Source organism: Armigeres subalbatus, chromosome 2 (assembly GCF_024139115.2).
Source record: "Armigeres subalbatus isolate Guangzhou_Male chromosome 2, GZ_Asu_2, whole genome shotgun sequence".
Lineage (NCBI taxonomy): Eukaryota > Metazoa > Arthropoda > Insecta > Diptera > Culicidae > Armigeres > Armigeres subalbatus.
The window spans coordinates 368799551-368817597 of record NC_085140.1 but is presented as its reverse complement, the minus strand read 5'-3'; the positions used below and the strand labels follow the sequence as shown (position 1 = coordinate 368817597).

The window sequence follows — 18047 nt, the reverse complement described above, 5'->3', positions numbered from 1 at the left end:
AATGACTTGTTAGGGTAAATAACTTTTTGCAAGTCCGTCCAAATTTTCCTTTTGGCTGTACACAGCAAATAATTTTGAAAATTCAACGACGTGTAAAATTGCAGCTAATCCCATCAAACGAATTAACATTCGATATTCAATTGAATTTGATTGAATTTTACGATCAAGCACTGTTTAAATTTATTTTGATTTAAAAGAATAGTGAGATCGATTGAATGTTACGTTTATTTGCATGCTCCAAATATGTGCATGAAAATACATTTAAAATCACAACATATTTTTATCTGTGTACATCGCTTTCGGCCAACCTACATTTTCGTTCAAACCAGTTTTGATCTGATAACAGTTTCCGTGAATCTTTTTGCTAAATGGTACCTGGCTAGATGTCTTTTAGCTTAAAGTCCAGTACCGACTTAAAAATACAGAGGCCACGGAATTTTGTTCAATGATCAATTGACAAAAATACCATTTCGCCAAACAAGTGGCCATTTCTGACCATATTACCCATTCAGTACGAGGTTCAGTCATTGAAATTTGGCCGTATGACCCCGTTAGACCAAATGACATTTTTGGCCAAATGGCCCATTCTATCAAAAACTATTTCTGCTAAATTAGCATTTTTAGGTTTCGGCCAGACGACCTGTTAGGGCAAACAGCTTTTTCGGCCAAATTACCAGCTTGGCCGTCGATCTTATTGGAATGGGATGGAACTTACAAATCGAAATAGAAAGAATTTTCTGAAGAAATCCAAAAACAATCTCCAAAAATTCCGAGCATTTTTCCGATGTTTTAAAGTTGGCTATGCCAAACTAGCCGTTCAATGATGAACTTCTCCCTGCGAGAAAAAATCACTCTAATAAAGGATAAAAACTAACCGACTTGATTAATGTAGATTGGGGAAGTCAACGTTAAAGCATCACTTTTCCTAGTCATAATTTTGTGTTTGAATTTTAAAGAATACTCAAAATAGACTCAATAGGAACTTTCCGTGAATATTTCGAATGTTTTCCTGTAGAAATTTGGAACAACTTCCCGTAAAAACTTTGTAGAGATTCTCATTATTTGCAAGGTTTCTAAGCCAGGTTACCATTTTTGCATTCGTATTATCAGGAAGCTTGCACGATGATATTTTTATGCCCACAGAAGTCGAGACAATTTGCAATCCGAAAATTGCCTAGATCGGCATCGGAAATCGAACCCAGCCACCCTCAGCATGGTCTTGCTTTGTAGTCGCGCGTCTTACCGCACGGCTAAGGATTCTTCCGTTATTGTCGTGAAAATATCCAAAATGACCAATTCAGCCGAACGACACTTTCGACCGAATGTCCTTTTGATTAAATTGTCCATTCGACCAAACGACTATTTCGGCCGAAGGACGAGTTAACGATTTTATCAGAAAAATATATTAAGCTCGTTTAGTGGAATGTATTAAACCGTCTAAGACGAATTAAGTACTGTCCATTTAATTCCACCAGTTAATTTTCGTTATCTTTGCAGATACGTATTTCGACCACAACTGTGTGGTCGTCTTAGTGTCTTGTACTTGACTCGACTTGCCGAGTCAAGTACAAGACACTGAAGACGACCACACAGTTGTGGTCGAAATACGTATCTGCAAAGATAACGAAAATTAACTGGTGGAATTAAATGGACAGTACTTAATTCGTCTTAGACGATTTTATCAGCCAAAGTATTTGTTCGACCAAATGACATTCTCGGCCAAATATCTGTAGGCTAGATATCCTACCAAAGTCTGAAAACATAATAAGAGCATATAGAATATTTTGATTTTGACTTGATTCATAATTGTTTTCAAATATGTAGGAATCATCATGATTGATTACAAATTTTGATCTCTAAATTACTAAATTGAATGATATGACATCACACTGTGTGCTTATTTTGCTATCGGAAACCAATATCAAATTTAGTTTTCGATTTGCTCTCATCAACAGCAGAAATAGTTTTTGATTTAAGTTTTAGTTTTTATTTTATAGTAAGATGAACCGTTTAAACAATCGAAAAGATATCAAATTAAGTAAACATAATCGATGATTTCACAACATTAAAACAAGTTATCGATTTGCTCTTAAGCTTTGCTCGGGTAGGCTACTACCAAATAGTCTTTTCGGTTAAACGATTCGGCCTAACAACTTTCAACCTTGTGACTTTCTGCCGAACAACACTTTTCTGTTAAAAAATTAAATTTCAAACAGATTTTTTTTATTTCAACTGGAACTCCTTCGCAATTTTCACGCTCAGCTTTTACGGAGAGCTCTTCGAAATTTTAACAAGATGTTGTATGGATTTTTCATGGAAATAATTGTTATCTTCACGAAAAATTCTCTGGAGTTTCAACGTAATGTTGTAGAGATCTATCAGGAAATTATACGGAAAATCCAATAATTTAGGAGTTTCCACTGAAAAATTTTAACGGCGTGGAAAATTATAGATCAGCGGCGTGACAAATTTTAAACGGCGGCGCGCCGATGCAAAAATGTCGGTGGCGGCGGCGTGCCAAAAACCGTCGGCGGCGGCGTGGCGCGGCGGCGCACACCTCTACTCCGGATGCCCATTATGGGGGATAGATACCATATTTCCGGCTCCTCTAATTACCCAGGTGTCTGTCCAGATTTTCAATCCAGTAGCCTAATGATTCTGTTGAACTGTAAGATCCAAATTATCGAAAAAGGTTGGGTCTCAGTGTGCCAATTGACGAAATTTTTCGCAACAATACGACGCAACAATGTTTTTTTTTATCATTTTACCTTTTTAATAGAATCGACGTGAACTGTATTTTTGGATTCGCTGGTGTGTTATTCGAATCTTGCGCTTAGGATCACAAGTTGTAGATTATATCACTTGAGGTGATAAAGGATGATTGCATCTTTCACCAGAAGCATCAATCACGGTTGTAACTTTTAATCCAATTGAGTTAGTAAGCTCGGTAGATCACTTTTGCGTAGTGTTTTACTTTCTAGGACGGATTAACTACGATGGTGTTATTTGAGGTTATGGCTTTCAGTCTTCTTATGCTCAAAAACGGGACTTAGTTGACTCCTGTTATAGGTACAATATATGTAACCGAAACGTCAGATAAAAACGTGAAGCCCGTTTTTGAGCATAAAAAGACTGAAATCCATAACCTCAAATAGTGTTTTACGGAGGATTGTATAACATTTCGCCGAAAACCATTTAGCGGAATTCATTTTCGCGGTTGAACATTTGGCGGTATGTAACTTTTCGCGGTACGACATTTGGCGGAATATTAATAATAATAGTTTAATGTTCCTTAAGCACTTCTACAATTATTACCTGCGAGGTTTCTAAGCCAAGTTATCATGTTTTTGCATTCGATTAACACGCTGAAACTTGTATGCCCAAAAAGTCGAGAAATATTCTAATAGATGAATTTCCTAGACCGGGTCAGAAGTTAAACCCAGCATAGTCTTGCTTGGCAGCCACGCATCTTCCCACTCTCCCAGAATATGTAGAAGTAGTTTTCAAAATTTCAATTTCCCCTTACAAATCCTGTATTATATCTGACAGACGGGCCAGATATAATGAAGGGATTATCTCTTCTTTTTACTTTGTATCCCTACGTTTTTATGAATAATCCTTTATTTCTTCCTTTCGCCTTATACCGAGAAAACGTATCATTTAAAGAAGGCATTATATTTTTCGTTTTGTACCGGACAGACGCTACAATTTGAAGATGATATTTTTCCTACTTTCGTTTTATACCGGGCAGACGAATCCATTCATAGAAGGAATTACAGCTCCCTTCACTTTATACCGGGCAGACGCGTTCTTTTAAAGAAGGCATAATCAACTCCGTTTTCTTCATACCGGGCAGACGCATCCATTTAAAGAAGGCGTTACCCCTCCCTTCGCCTTATATCGGGCAGAGGCGTTCTTTTTAAGAAGGCATTATCAACTCCCTTCGTCTTATACCAGGCAGACGCATTTATTTAAAGAAAGCGTTATCCCTCCTTTCGCCTTATACCGCACAGTCGCATCCATACAAAGAAGGCATTATTTTTCCTCTTTGCTTTATACCGGGCATATGCGTTAATTCATAGAAGGTAATACCTCCTTTCTTTTCTTCATGCATTACCTTCTTTCATTGCTTTAAATCACAATCCAAAGGAATTTAGACCGCATTGCATGTAATTAAGCAGAATTCAGTAAATATTTCAATGATAATTATTCTATCTGAATTCCGCCATATGGCATTCCGCGAAATGTCTTTCGGAAAAAAGGTGCATTCCACGAAACGTGTTTCGGAGATTTGGTACATTCCGCGGAATGTCGTACCGTGAAATAAAATATAGTATACAACCTTTACGGAGTAAGATCTACCAAACTAAGCCTTAGCTTAAGCCATTTTCGAGCTAGCAAGTTTTGGGTATCAACTTTCAATGTTTCATTTCCGTTCCACTGGTATCGCATTCTGCCTCTCAAATGACTTCTTGCATGATTGGTTTCACAATGTGGCACATCAGAAGCAAAACAGATTAGTTGCACAAATAAAATAACATTTCGGTACACTACAGTTGCCGCAATGTTTCTGATATGTTGCAAAACACTTTGTGCTCAGCTGCAGCTCACTTTTATTTTTATCAGTCCCGCATGTTCCCTTAGAGGTACAATGAAGTTACTTATAGCTTTGTTGTTTATATGGTGCACTTGTAGGCAGAATCTCCAAATAGAATTGGTGGTGTAGTGGTTAGAGAGAAAGGGTGAAAGTTTGAAGGTCCATGGTTCGATTATCAGTTCGGTTTCGTGTTTTTATTTTCATTGCAGCCGCAAGATGTTGCAAATAGACTCCACCTCTTGCACTTTTTGTGTTACAAAGAAGTTCCACATACGACGCGCTGTACATAATTCAGATCTTAAGTAAATCACATCACAGTTGCTCTTACTCATTGAGGAACAAGTGGTGCTGCTTGAGATGTGTTTTGAACAACAGGGTCATTAGGCCGAAACCCATTAGACCGAAAGCCATTTGGCCAAATGCCATAAAGCCGAACAAACCATAAGGCCAAAACCCATCTGGCCGAAAGTCATTTGACCGAACGGGTCATATGGCTGAATAGTGCGTGAGAAGTGAGACGTTGCACTTCTCACTTTTCACTGTAAAAAGTGGGAAGAGAGTAGTAAGAAGGGAGACGTCTCTCTTCGCAGTGAGAAGTGAGGAATGATGATTGAGAAGGGAGAAGTGAGACCAAATGACCTATTCGGCCAAATGATCAATTCGGTCAAACGACCTATTTGGCCAAATGACCTTTTCGGACAAATTACCTATTCGGCCAAATGACCTATTCTGCCAAATAACCTTTTCGACCAAATGACCTATTCAGCTAAAAAACCATTCGACCAAATGACCTGTTCGGCTAAATGACCTATTCGGCCAAATGACCTATTCGGCCAAATTACCTTTTCGACCAAATGACCTATTCAGCTAAAAAAACCATTCGACCAAATGACCTGTTCGGCCAAATGATCTTTTCGGCCAAATGACCTTTTCAGCCCAATGACCAATTTGGCCAAATTACCTATTCAGCCAAATGACGTTTTCGACCAAATGACCTATTCGGCCAAATGACCTTTTCGGCCAAATGACCTATTCAGCCAAAAAAACCATTCGACCAAATGACCAGTTCGGTCAAATGACCTATTCGACCAAATGACCTATTCAGCCAAATGACCTTTTCGGCCAAATGACTTATTCAGCTAAAAAACCCATTCGACCAAATGACCTATTCGGCCAAATGACCAGTTCGGCCAAATGGCCTATTGGGTCAAATGGGTTAGTATCGGTTGTACCAGGCAAAATGTGGAGTTTTTCAAACATTTTCAATAAAATATTATTTTTTTGAACGGCTGAGACTGTGACTTAGTAGTCGTTTAATGAATATAATTGAATCGTGCAGTCGATCCATAATCAGTTTATTATTTTGGATTGCAAATAACAGGCAGTGGTTTAAGTGCATGATATGTAAAGCAGCTTTTCGTTCGGCCCCAGTTACAGTTGACGTGGTAGACCAATGGATTCAACTCCAGAAGACAACATGTACTAAATTAACTTATTTTAATTTCTAAGGCTGTCCTCCTTAGCCGGTAAGACGCGCGGCTAGAAAGCAAGACCAAGCTGAGGGTGGCTGGGTTCGATTTCCAGTGCCGGTCTAGGCAATTTTCGGATTGGAAATTGTCTCAACTTCCCTGGGCATAAAAGTATCATCGTGTTAGCCTCATGACATACGAATGCAAAAATGGTAACTTGGCTTAGAAACCTCGCAGTTAATAACTGTGGAAGTGCTTAATGAACACTACACACTTAAAATAAATCGCCGAATTCGGTAAAATTTTACCGAAATCTCAACAGCAGAACTGTTCGGTAAATAATTTTACTGATTTTCGGTGATTTTGACAGTTGAACAAAAGAAAAATCGCAGAAAATTTGGTGAAATAATTACCGAACAAATCTGCTGTTGAGATTTCGGTGAATTGAAGCAAAATTCACCGAAATCTGTGAAATGATTTAAGTGTGTAAACTGCGAGGCGGCTCAATTCCAGTGTGGGATGTACTGCCAATATAATAAGAAGAAGACATTGCCCATACAATTTGTCTCCGGAAACTGCAAATATTCATTTTACACTATTATGAGAAAACAGCAAAAATTGATTTCAACTAAATTGGCCCCAAATCGTTTGTTTTTACATGTCAAGAGTAATTGGCAAAACCCTTGAATATCTGCATTGGACTTTTTTAAATGGCGTAGCATTCACAACGGCTCCAAGGACTTGCATGGACACGCTAGGGTTGCTACCGGTTTGATAACAGCCGTAGTTGACCTGGTAGACCAATTGAACTCAATTCCCAGACAATTTGGAGAATCTAGAACATCTGCGTTCAACTTATTTGAATGGTGAAGCATTTGGAAAGGCTCTAGGTACTTATATGGAAACGCTAGATTGATCTCAGTTTGATGCAAGGCGTAGTTGACCTGGAAGACCAATTGAACTAAACTCCCGGTCAATTTGGAGACCCTAGAACATCTGCGTTAGACTTATTTGAATGGTGCAGCATTCACAAGGGCTCTAGGAACTTATATGGACACGCTGGGTTGCTATCGGTTTGATGCCAGGCGTAGTTGACCTAGAAGATCAATTGAAATTAACTCGATACCCTACAACATTTTTATGTTGTCTTTATTAGGGAGACTTTCAGCCCGAGGCTGGCGCGTCTCCAGGACCCTACAACATCTGCGTTGGACTCATTTTTATAGTGAATCATTCACAGGGGCTCTAGGTACTTATATGGACATGCCGAGGTTGCTATTGGTTTGATGCCAGGCGTAGATGACCTGGTATACCAATTAAACTCAACTCCCGCACAATTCGGGTAATCTAGAACTTCAGTGTTAGACTTATTTAACTGGTAAAGCTCTTGCAAGAGCTCTAGAGACTTATATGGAAACGCTGGGTTGCTATCAGTTTGATACCAGGCGTAGTTGACCTGGTATACCAATTGAATTCAACTCCCGGACAATTTGGAGGACTTGGAACATCTGCGTTGAACTTATTTGGATGGCGAAGCATTCGCAAGGACTCTAGAGACTTATATGAACAAGTTGGATAACTGTAGGTTCATACAAAATTTTGATTTATTTAGAGCAGCTTCACCACAATCTTCCAGAGATATTGGAGCCCTCATAATAGTTCTTGTTACAGTTTTTGCTCAAATAAAAAATTGTTGCGTTAGTGGAAGCAAACCAATCCATTATCTCAATTAGGCCGTTACAAATATTTAATTTAAATTACAGGCCGGACTCGATTATCCGGAGTGTTGAAAAAATTTCACTCCGGATAATCGAACCCTCGAGCAATTTTTTTGTTGTTTAAATGAAAATTTAACTTTTGCTCAAATAATCATTATTTTAGTTATATAATATCTAATAAAATATCTCGTTGGTCCATTCATGGATTCTGACTACCGTTAGAGGTCAGCGCCAAGTTTTTCGAATTCTCACTCTATAGTTTTCACGGGAATTTCTTTGATTACGAGAAATTGTTTAGGAGTTTGCCTATGCCATTGGGCATGCATGCTTCGAATTTAACAGAATTTCCTTGTGATTTTTTAAAGTTTCACAAAAACTGTTTCCAACGGAATTTCAACTGGATTTTTTACGGATTTTTTTTTGGATTTCTACGTGAAATTCCTTATGTTGTCTATTAGTAATTCTTCGGAAATTCTACGAGAAAAATTTCAAAAGACGAAGGGTCGTTTGGTTGAAAGTCATTTGACCTAATACCACATGGCCGAATAATACGTTAAGCCGAAAGCTATCTAGCCGAATTCCATTTGTCCGATACGGTTATTATGTAGAAAATGGTTTGGCGGTACGACCAAACTAGTCATTTGGCCGAAAAAGCCGTATATCCTAACAGGTCGTTTGGTCTAATAGGCCTTGTCATCGAAAATTCCATTTGTCCGAAACGGAAGTTTAGCAGGAAGGGCAATTCCGCCGAAAATGTTATTCGGTTGATCGGATTATACGGCGAAAAACGTCGACCCGTTCAGCCAAACGCCATTTCCGAACAAATGAGCTGTCGGAGCAAACGTCTTTTTCGGCCAAATTATCAGTTCGGCCGTATGATCTTCACCCGTACGTCGCAAACCGTTTTCGACCTTATGTCACCTCGTCCGGCCAAGCAGCATTTTCGGTCAAACGATTTTTTTTCGGCAGCTCGGGCAAACAACACCATATGTTCATTTCGGCCAAATGGCCCTTTTCTACCAAACGACCATCTAGGCCTTTTTGGCTAAATGACCTATTCGATTAGACGACTTTTCAGTCAAATGACCTGTTCGGCCGAACGACATTATCGGCCATATGTCTATTTCGGCCAAATGATTTTATGCCAGTCGAGTTTCGGATTAATGACATATTCGGCCAAACAACAAACGGCCTTTCCCCGTCAAAACATTTGATTTCAACGTGAAATTCTGTGTCAACAGGAAATCCTTGGAAATTTACGCAGGTAATTCTTCAAGATTCCCAAAGGAAGTTCTTTATCATTTACCCGGGAAATTTCTGGAATTTGCATTGTTAGTGGCGTCAGTCGGCAAAGCGTATTTGCAAGCCATGGAGTGTGAGTTTGATTTTCGCCCTAGTAAGAAGAAAACATTTTCTGAAGCGGAAAACGCTCCACTTGTTCACTAGGTGCTGTGTGAATGTCCTGTCCGTTGTCTAATGCTAAGTGTTAAGTATTCAGTCTATGCGAGCTCTGGTCAAAGATGGTGATCCTGTATTTTTTTCTTTTAAATTCTACAAAAAGATAATTTTAAGGAAATTTACTCAGAAATTCAACGGTGTTTTCGAAATTTCGAAAAATATTCTTCAGAATGTTCATTAAAAATTCTTAGTTTTTACTAAAAGCTTTTTCTATTTTTTTTTCGAGAAAAATAGCTTTTTCACGAGAAATCCTCTGGAGTTTCAACGGGATTGCCATAAACTGTCGGCGGCGACGGCGCATATCTCTAACCACCATATAATAAATTTTATCGTTAAGCACGTTCTTGTCCCCTGCGGATCCCTATCAGGAACCTTTTTCACCAGGTTATTGTCCGAGATTCTGAGCATGAAATTGTGTATGGATAAGGGAAGATCCATTAATTACGTAACGCAAAAAATGGCCATATTCGAGACAGCCCTTACTTTGCACCGTTCAATGTGCAAAAACGATCCATAAAAGAATGAAAAACGATCCGTAACTAACTTCTGAATGTTCCATAAAACGATACCATAAATCCATAAAATAGTTCGGGAGATTATGGAATCTAATGATCCATATGATCCATAAATCTTTGAAAAATGATCCATAAAAACTATATTTTGATCAGGGAATCAATTTTTCTGAAATGCGCTTGCGAAACAAGCGACAAAAGAGAACCAACGACAAAGCTTTGTTTTTGTCGGAGATAATAATGACAAAGATCCGAAAAATTTTGTCAGCAACAAAAAAGAAGACAATCTTGTTGCTAACTTTTCATTCCGTTATTTTGCATTATTTCTAGAGCAAATTTCGGTTTTATGCTATCATAGTTTCTGCTCTTATGGAAATATTCGAGAATCCAACAATGATTACAATATTAGCATCGTATTCTCGTAAATATCAGAGCATGCAAGGCAAATGATTCTTGTCATATTGTGTTCGGGTTCTGATAAAGGTTTGTCGCTAGGTGCGTTTGTCAGTAACAAACTCTGTTGACGACAAAGGGTATATTGTTAGGCGTTGCTCGAATATTGATTCCCTGATTTTGATCCATAAAATTTCAAATTTGCGCAATTTTTATCCTGATAATGATCCATAATTTCAGTAATATGATCCATAATTTTGGTCATATGATCCATAATTTTGTTTATATGATCAATAATGCTTGGAAAGAAGGCCAATGAAACTATATTAATTGATCCACACATTTTATAAAATCTATGGATCATTTGCAAAATTTATGGATCATATCACCAAAACTATGGATCATTTGAACAAAGCTATGGATCAAATGGCCAGAGTTATGGATCATATGACTAAAATTATGGATCATATTACTGAAATTATGGATCATCATTACCATAAAAAAATGCGCAAATTTGAAGTTTTATGGATCAAAAAATTGTTTTTTATTGATCATTTTCCAAAGATTTATGGATCATTTGTCATACGTTCATGGTAAAATAGCAGGAATTGTATTGTTTTTCTTGACTATGTTAATGGAACATATTTTCCCATTAATTGCTAAATTTTAGTTTAGTTATGGATCGAAAAAATATTCTTTATGGGATTTCCTGAACTATTTTATGGATTTATGGTAGCGTTTTATGGAACATTCAAAAGTTATTTATGGATCGATTTTCGTTTTTTTAAGGATCCGTCTTTATTGTTTATATGCAAAAGTATGTTTTGCCCATATTAGATCCTATCTAAAAAAAATGTATGGATTGCCACACTTCATGGACGCCCCCCCCTCTCCTCTAAGTGTTACGTAATTAATGGACGTTCCCTAAACAAAAGGATTTTTTGTTGTTACTATGCGTAAACCAGTTCCAGTGTTTGAATCTATACATGGACCACTGTAGGCGAAATGACCATTTTTCCATATAAATATTGAGGCAGTTCACAAATTACGAAACACTGGAAGGAGAGGCAGCTGGTCAGACCGTGCGTTACGATTGACACAAGCCAAATAAACCTTCCATACCTTCCATGCGTTACGAGGGGGAGGATGGAGGTTCAAAATCGTCAAATATAGCGTAACGTAATTTGTGAACGAACCCATTCCGGATATTACGGAGGACCATTCGGTAGCATGAGTTACAATGTCAATGCTGTACTCAGAATGTACATACGAATGCTTAAAAAAATATCGGTGCGTTGAATTGAAAATCATAAATTGGCCTTTTTTTATGAATGTTCTTGATTTCCGTTCCCTTAGGGTTCTTTCACAAAACTCGTAACGCTGAATTTGATAATTTTGATACCCCACTATCCCTCTCGCAACCCTTTTTTATGGAAGGTTTAATTTGTTTGTACGGACGGTAACGCTTGGTCTGACTTCCTGATAATTTGTGAACAGTCTCTTAGGAAAGCGAGAAAGGCACTATCATTACTAGGTGTCTTGCACATATTGGATACGTTACGGATACACACTGATAATACATATTTCTATTTTTGTAAGTCATATTTTTATGACTTCGGATAATCGAGCCATTTTCTCCGGATAATCGAGCCCCGGATAATCGAGCCTCCGGTTAATCGAGCCTCCGGATAATCGAGTCCGGCCTGTATGTCCTACTGGTCTTCGAAAGGTCAAGGTGGGGGGGGGGGACAATAAAAAATAAATATTAAAATGGAAAAAATCAGTAAAACTCATCGGATTTGTTAAAGAATGTTTTGGAAATCCTCAAAATTTTCCGATTTTGTTTTGTTGCCCCCTCAAAATATTTTTTTGGGGCAAAAAAAATTCGAGGGCCCCCCCCCCTGATAAATATGTTATGTTTTTAAATATTTGTATCGGCCTTATTGACAAGAAGTCGAAGTTAATCGATTACTTGATTAATTGATCGATAAACGGACATCCTCAGATGTAAGGATAAAGTTTTCATGTGCACCAGTTCACCCTTGAAAAAATATACAATACAATTAGTTTAAGTCAAGTATTAAACAGTGGATTGCGCTGTTTTCTTCAGATTTTTGCAGACTTGTACTGGTGCAGGTTCGACCGTGTTGATGCTGGGCAGTCAGCTAGTCTGAGAGAACGCGAAGTGAAAAAAAATCAGAATCGTGTACAAGACACGACCGCAAGGTAGACGTTGGACAACGTAAAGCCATTGTTGAGAATGATTTTTCTGCCGTCGCCTAGCCATTGTATTTTGTACTTTGAAGAAAAGTTGTCTCGGATCAGGTAGGGGGAATGACGGCTTTGGCAGGTTTTGTTCTATTATTGTCAGGGTTTTTTTTTATGACTGATTATGCTCAAATTTGGCTTAAACATTCTTTGCAGCCAAAATACCGGTAATACCGAATGCGAAATACCGGTCTTTTTATGCCCAAAGAAATTGACAAATTGCTGGAGAGTTTCCGAGTCGATTGATATAGAAATCTTTAAAATCCTTTGAAAGATAAAGGCTCTATTGACGTTTAAAATCTTACATGATTTCGTGACGGTCCTCAATTTTAGATTCTAATTTGACACCCAGTACCTTCGGGTAAGACGTTGTCCAACGTGCTGGTGCTGGGCACGCGAGCTAGTCCGGGAGAACGCGGAGAGAGATAAATAGTTTCTGCATCGACGAGCAATAATATTAGAGCGAGATCGATCGTGTTGTAGAAGAATAATAAACGAAGCGCAATGTCTGATAAAGGCAACAACAACTTGTTTCGGCAAGTTTGGACAGATCTTAAATAGTTATTCTAAAAATCTTGAATCATTGGAACCCCAAATCATGTACAGTAAGAATAGCTTTCTTATATCAGGAAGATTATTCAATTGGTGAGCTGTGCATATTTGTTGTTTCCCTGCCAATCACGACTAGCAACTACTATGTGTACAGTTAATCAACTTAAGCTAAGCTAAGCTAAGATTTTTGCAGATTGTACTTGATTGACAATTGGTGGCTTGGTAGACGAATATAAATAATTATTATTTCATCATTTTAGATTCTGTAATTCAGTCGTATTATAATTAGTTTGTTGCCCTCAAATGGATGTATATAAATTAATCAGTCAAAATATTCCCAGAACGTAGTAAAATTTTTAATATGCTGAACCGCTGCTAAAGTTTCTTTCAGACCAATTCACACATATTCAACTGGACATTGCGCATTACATAATCGTCGTTTATCTACATGGACTGCTCACCGGTATTTTTTTCCTTCATTTTAGCACAGCCTTTCAAACTTATATCAGCCATTTGTCGAATTTCCATTTTAGGAAACTTCACAGGCGCCACACGTTTCGGGTCCCCTGCATGAATGCCAACTGCATTCACCACACACTGGCCACCAACATCCACAGTCAGCGCACCGAATGTTCAAGCGCAGTGCTATCGCTCTCTCTCTCGCGATTCCCAACTAACAAACCCCCAACTTGGAAATTGTTTGCTGTTTATGTTTATTTATGAAGCCATCAGCGTTGTCGTTTAGCAAATCTGGCGAACCAAACTGTTTGCCGCAGAAGTCATCGATACAAAGTTTTATTGTGGTGCTAATCTTGAGATCCATCAATGCTGGTGGAATGATGAACAATCGGCCGCTTGAAGGCTTCGTGGCACGTTGTAAATCAACGATGGAAAATGATCAGGCGATACGATTTATTGCCTGGATTCAAGTGCCATGAATCTCACCATGACGATCAGAAGAGCTTACCCAACACCTTTCGACCCATCGACTTGGCACGCCGAATGAAGAACTCAACATTGAACCATGTGAGTCTAACGGCAAAAACCTCCATCGCTAATTGCCACATTGGATGATAATGAACTACCGTGCGTCTCCATTAATCATCACCGCGCCACCTCGCTTCGTCCGAACCATCACATCTGCGCAGGGATTTCCATTCAATTGCACCCGGACTGCATACGAGGCCCATTAAGCCTACATTTGTTTGATTTTTTTTACAGTTACTATCTTGCAGAATAAGAAACGGCCAATCTAACGATTTCAAGGTTTCCAAGCCAACCAGCTTTACCACCTCCACGAAGTCTACACGCGCAAGTTTGCCATTCAATTGCCAAGTCCAAGTTCTAAGCGGCGACGACGACGAGCGTCGTTGTCTCCCCGGACCGTCTCCTCCGGATGGCTGCCAAGCAGAAAAACACATCATAAAGAAACTTTCAACCCTCCAACGTCTCCCGGGTGACCACCATCGTTCTTACGAATCAAGGCCAATCGCAAGTTTAATTGCGATTCGGTATGAACACCAGCCATCTAAGCAAACCTACCGGGGCCGGGGCTTCTAAGCAGCAATACCGCGCATGGCGACGGGCGCACCGGTACGCAGCCCACCTTCGAAACCTGTACGCCGCCGTATCGAGTAGCTAGAACTGCAAACCGCAGACAACAACATGAAGTTCACATTACAAAATAAAAAAATTAAATAAAATGTAATTCGACAAATAAAAATATATGTGTTGTGAATAAAATTTTCAATGGCAAATTCAAAAAACGCCAATAAATTTATCCAAAATTGTTATTAAAAGAATTAAGATTTTGCTTAAATAGATATTGAAAACTCTGTCCATACGGAAAAGAAAAAAAAATCAAATAACATAGTACATTACAAAAGGCATAAATTTTACAAAACTTAAGAATGCAAAATTTGCATATAGGGTAAATTACTACTTGGGCCTATGGACCCGGTTCCCGGCTCACTGCACAGAAAACTAATGATTTAAACTGTTTGGAAGTCGTAGGTTTATGGTTGATAACTTTTAAAAAGTCTCCCATTTATTTTTCACAATACTCAATATTTTTCTATCACTTGTTTTACTCCTAATTGATTCAATTGTAGAAAATAAAAATGTAGAATTCAAAATTTCACTCTCCGATGCCACACCACTGAGCCGGAGTTATTCTTTCCACTTTTACAAAACGGTATTATCGAATAAACACCTACCTGAAAATCGTCACAATGCTCGATCCAACCATTGCATGAAGCTGTTAATCACCACACCATAATTCTAAACACCCGCACTTCAATTATTCTTATTTGTTCGTTTCACTAGAACTTATTTAAACATACTAGAATACATTTTAAAATGTATTCACAAACCGAACAAAAATTCACCTCGGCCCAAGAACTTCTAGCCGCACCGTGCTGCCAAAAGGCCAGGATTATAAAAATGATACTTCATCGTTAATAGGAAAATTGTCTAATATGTTGACGTTATCATGTTATTTATAGTTCTCTCGATTTTAAAAGGTGAAATAAATAGTTTTTTTTAAAGTATTTGGAAGAAATTTGGATGAGTTTATATATCTTCGCAACCAAATAAAAATGATTATGAATAATACCATCTGGCATCTTGTTGTCGTGGAACGTGCATATTTTTGTTTACATCGCATTTTCTACCGTCTCGAGAGAGAATGAGAGTAAAATGTTGAGAGATTGAGTGAAATTTTGCTTAGGCCGGGAACTGGTTTTTTGTATGCCGGATTGGGAATCGCTATGACTGAAATGAGTGCTGCACCTCGTTAATTTAAATCACATAAAAGCTTCTTTGAACGATATTTAGCACGGATAGCTATTTTTTAAGCAGAAGAGAACCCCAATGCAGTATTATACAGCCTACAAATTTCAGAAAAAGTGGCTTCCTGTCATAAATATCAATCAAATAATGCAGTCGTACGCATGTTAGGCCGGGAATAGGGTAAGAAACCCTAATGTGAGACTCTCTCTGAATAAAACGAAAGAAGAAAGATATTTTAATACAAAACATGGAACATATTTCCTATATCATTTTTAAAGAAAATATTGAGTTTATCACGGAGCATTTTTATTCTGGTCCAAACTTCAGCACCTCGGTGACCAGCCAGCATCACAAAATATGCTGCTGCATTTCGATGGTTCACGGCTGCAGCGGAAAAGTGCATTCTCCCCCGCTCACTAATCCGGCTCTTCGGTGTCTTTGTATGGGTTTTTGTTGGCCATTCGTTCTGCACGACTAGCAGGCTTCTTATGTGATCCGTGCTACAGAACACCACCGCCGCCCGTACCTAGCCACTAACTTCTTCAGGTACCATTACCGTGCATCATGACGATCGGGCTGCGTGGGGTCTGGTTGGGCTGAGGCTGTGCGGGAATTTAATAGAGGAGATATCTCATTTTTATGCTGCACTTTATTCTAATTCAATGAATTGACATTGTGCCGAACCGTGGCATAGAATGTCACCGTCGATAAAGAACAGAACTTGTTATTCTGGTTTTCAAGTTTAATAGCAGACAATCATTTAAAATTGCAGTGATTTTGTATATTTCTTCACCCAACCAGCGGATGTTAGATTGTTTACTGTGCTGTAATGGAAGTCAATTACTCAGCATAAGGAGGTTAAACCCAGGGAACTTGCATATCTATTGAACAGAATGCGTTTGCTCAGAACAATGTGGATGAAATACTTTCTTCAAAATAATGTGTTCGCCCGGACAAACGCAATGGTTAATATGATTTTCCATTGATACTGCTCAGAAAAAGGTAGACGTGATACCTTCTTCGAAAAGAATGGATCTGCCTGAATGAGCTCGGACCACTATCCGTTGGTAGTTGGAATTGGAGTTGCAGTCAACCGCAATCTGCAAACCCGATATAGGGGAACTGTTACGATTTCCATCTCACTGAACATATATTGATCTCATCGCAAAACAAAGAAATACAACACCAATCTTGTCGCTTCTTTTTGCTAACCCCCGTGCTCACTGGTGAAAAAAATCACAAAAATAATAAACTAACCAAATTCCTTTTCATTGCTTTGTTTTTGATGGGATTGAAATAGGAGCTATGGGATGAAGTGCCGAACCGTTCCCCTAATTATCATCACGTTAACTAGGATCGATTGCAGTGTTGCGTCTATGAGATCCACAACAACGAAGTTCACCCCAAAGGCATCGATCATCAACTGCGCTCTATCTCGCTGGCCTGGAGGCAACATGTTCCGGTCACTAATCAGGTGTGCGACACCAGAACAATCAATACGCTCGCCAGAGATTTGATTCGTTTGTGGAATGTCAAACCCAAGCAATGTCAGCACACCGCGCAGGTTTCTCAACATTGAATACTGTATGCAATCGCATGATGAGAATCATCCTGACCAAAGTGATGTACCGTGCGGGACCGAAATCCGTACAGCACCGAAATCCGTCCACCTCATGAGATATCAATAAATTAAGAGAGGTTAAAGGTAATTAATGTAGGAATAATTAATCTTATTCTGTTCAGATACTTGACAGTAAGCTTTTAGGGCATAGAATTGGAAAGAAGGCTTTGAAATTTAAACCACAAAAATCAAAAACAAATCTCCACCCACCAAACGCGGAGTTTGTGCCGCCATCTTGTTTTCGGGTAGAGCATAATTGCACCAAAAGTAATTGTGTTTTAATTGCTAATTGAAAATCATTACATAAGCGGATAAGTGGAATACAAATCGACGAGATCGCTTCTCAAGGTGCATATCGAACTATTTACAGTGGTAGTTCAGTCAATCAGGTTGTTTCAATTTAGATATTTAGTTAAGAAATAGCTGTACGGATTCTGATCCTTTGATTCGAAATTCGTCCACGGTGGACGGATTTCGAGTCAGAAGTAGTTGATTTAATTCATTATTTTATCATGTTTTTCGTAGTTTTTAATGAGTAAATGTGAAACACTTCAAAGGTAGAAGCCTTCATGCGCCTGTGTCAATGACAAACGTTTTATTTACATTCTATTCCTATTTTCTAATGACTTTTTCATATACGAAGGTGCTTAAGTGTACTAGGGTTTTAGT

The 18047-nt window shown here is 38.5% G+C and overlaps 2 protein-coding genes across 3 annotated transcripts in view; one reads left to right on the top strand and one right to left on the bottom strand.

Annotated features, from left to right (window-relative positions):
* Positions 1-14641, top strand: part of LOC134213046 (endonuclease G, mitochondrial) — a 458875-nt gene extending 444234 nt beyond the window's left edge. Inside the window, exons 3-4 of the mRNA XM_062691561.1 lie at positions 13359-13430; positions 13501-14641. Coding sequence (XP_062547545.1) covers positions 13359-13430; positions 13501-13541 — 113 coding nt within the window. The 3' untranslated portion in view covers positions 13542-14641. The remainder of the gene's footprint in view (positions 1-13358; positions 13431-13500) is intronic.
* LOC134213044 (probable nuclear hormone receptor HR3) overlaps positions 1-18047 on the bottom strand; it is a 566164-nt gene that overhangs the window by 277831 nt on the left and 270286 nt on the right. The window lies entirely within an intron of this gene.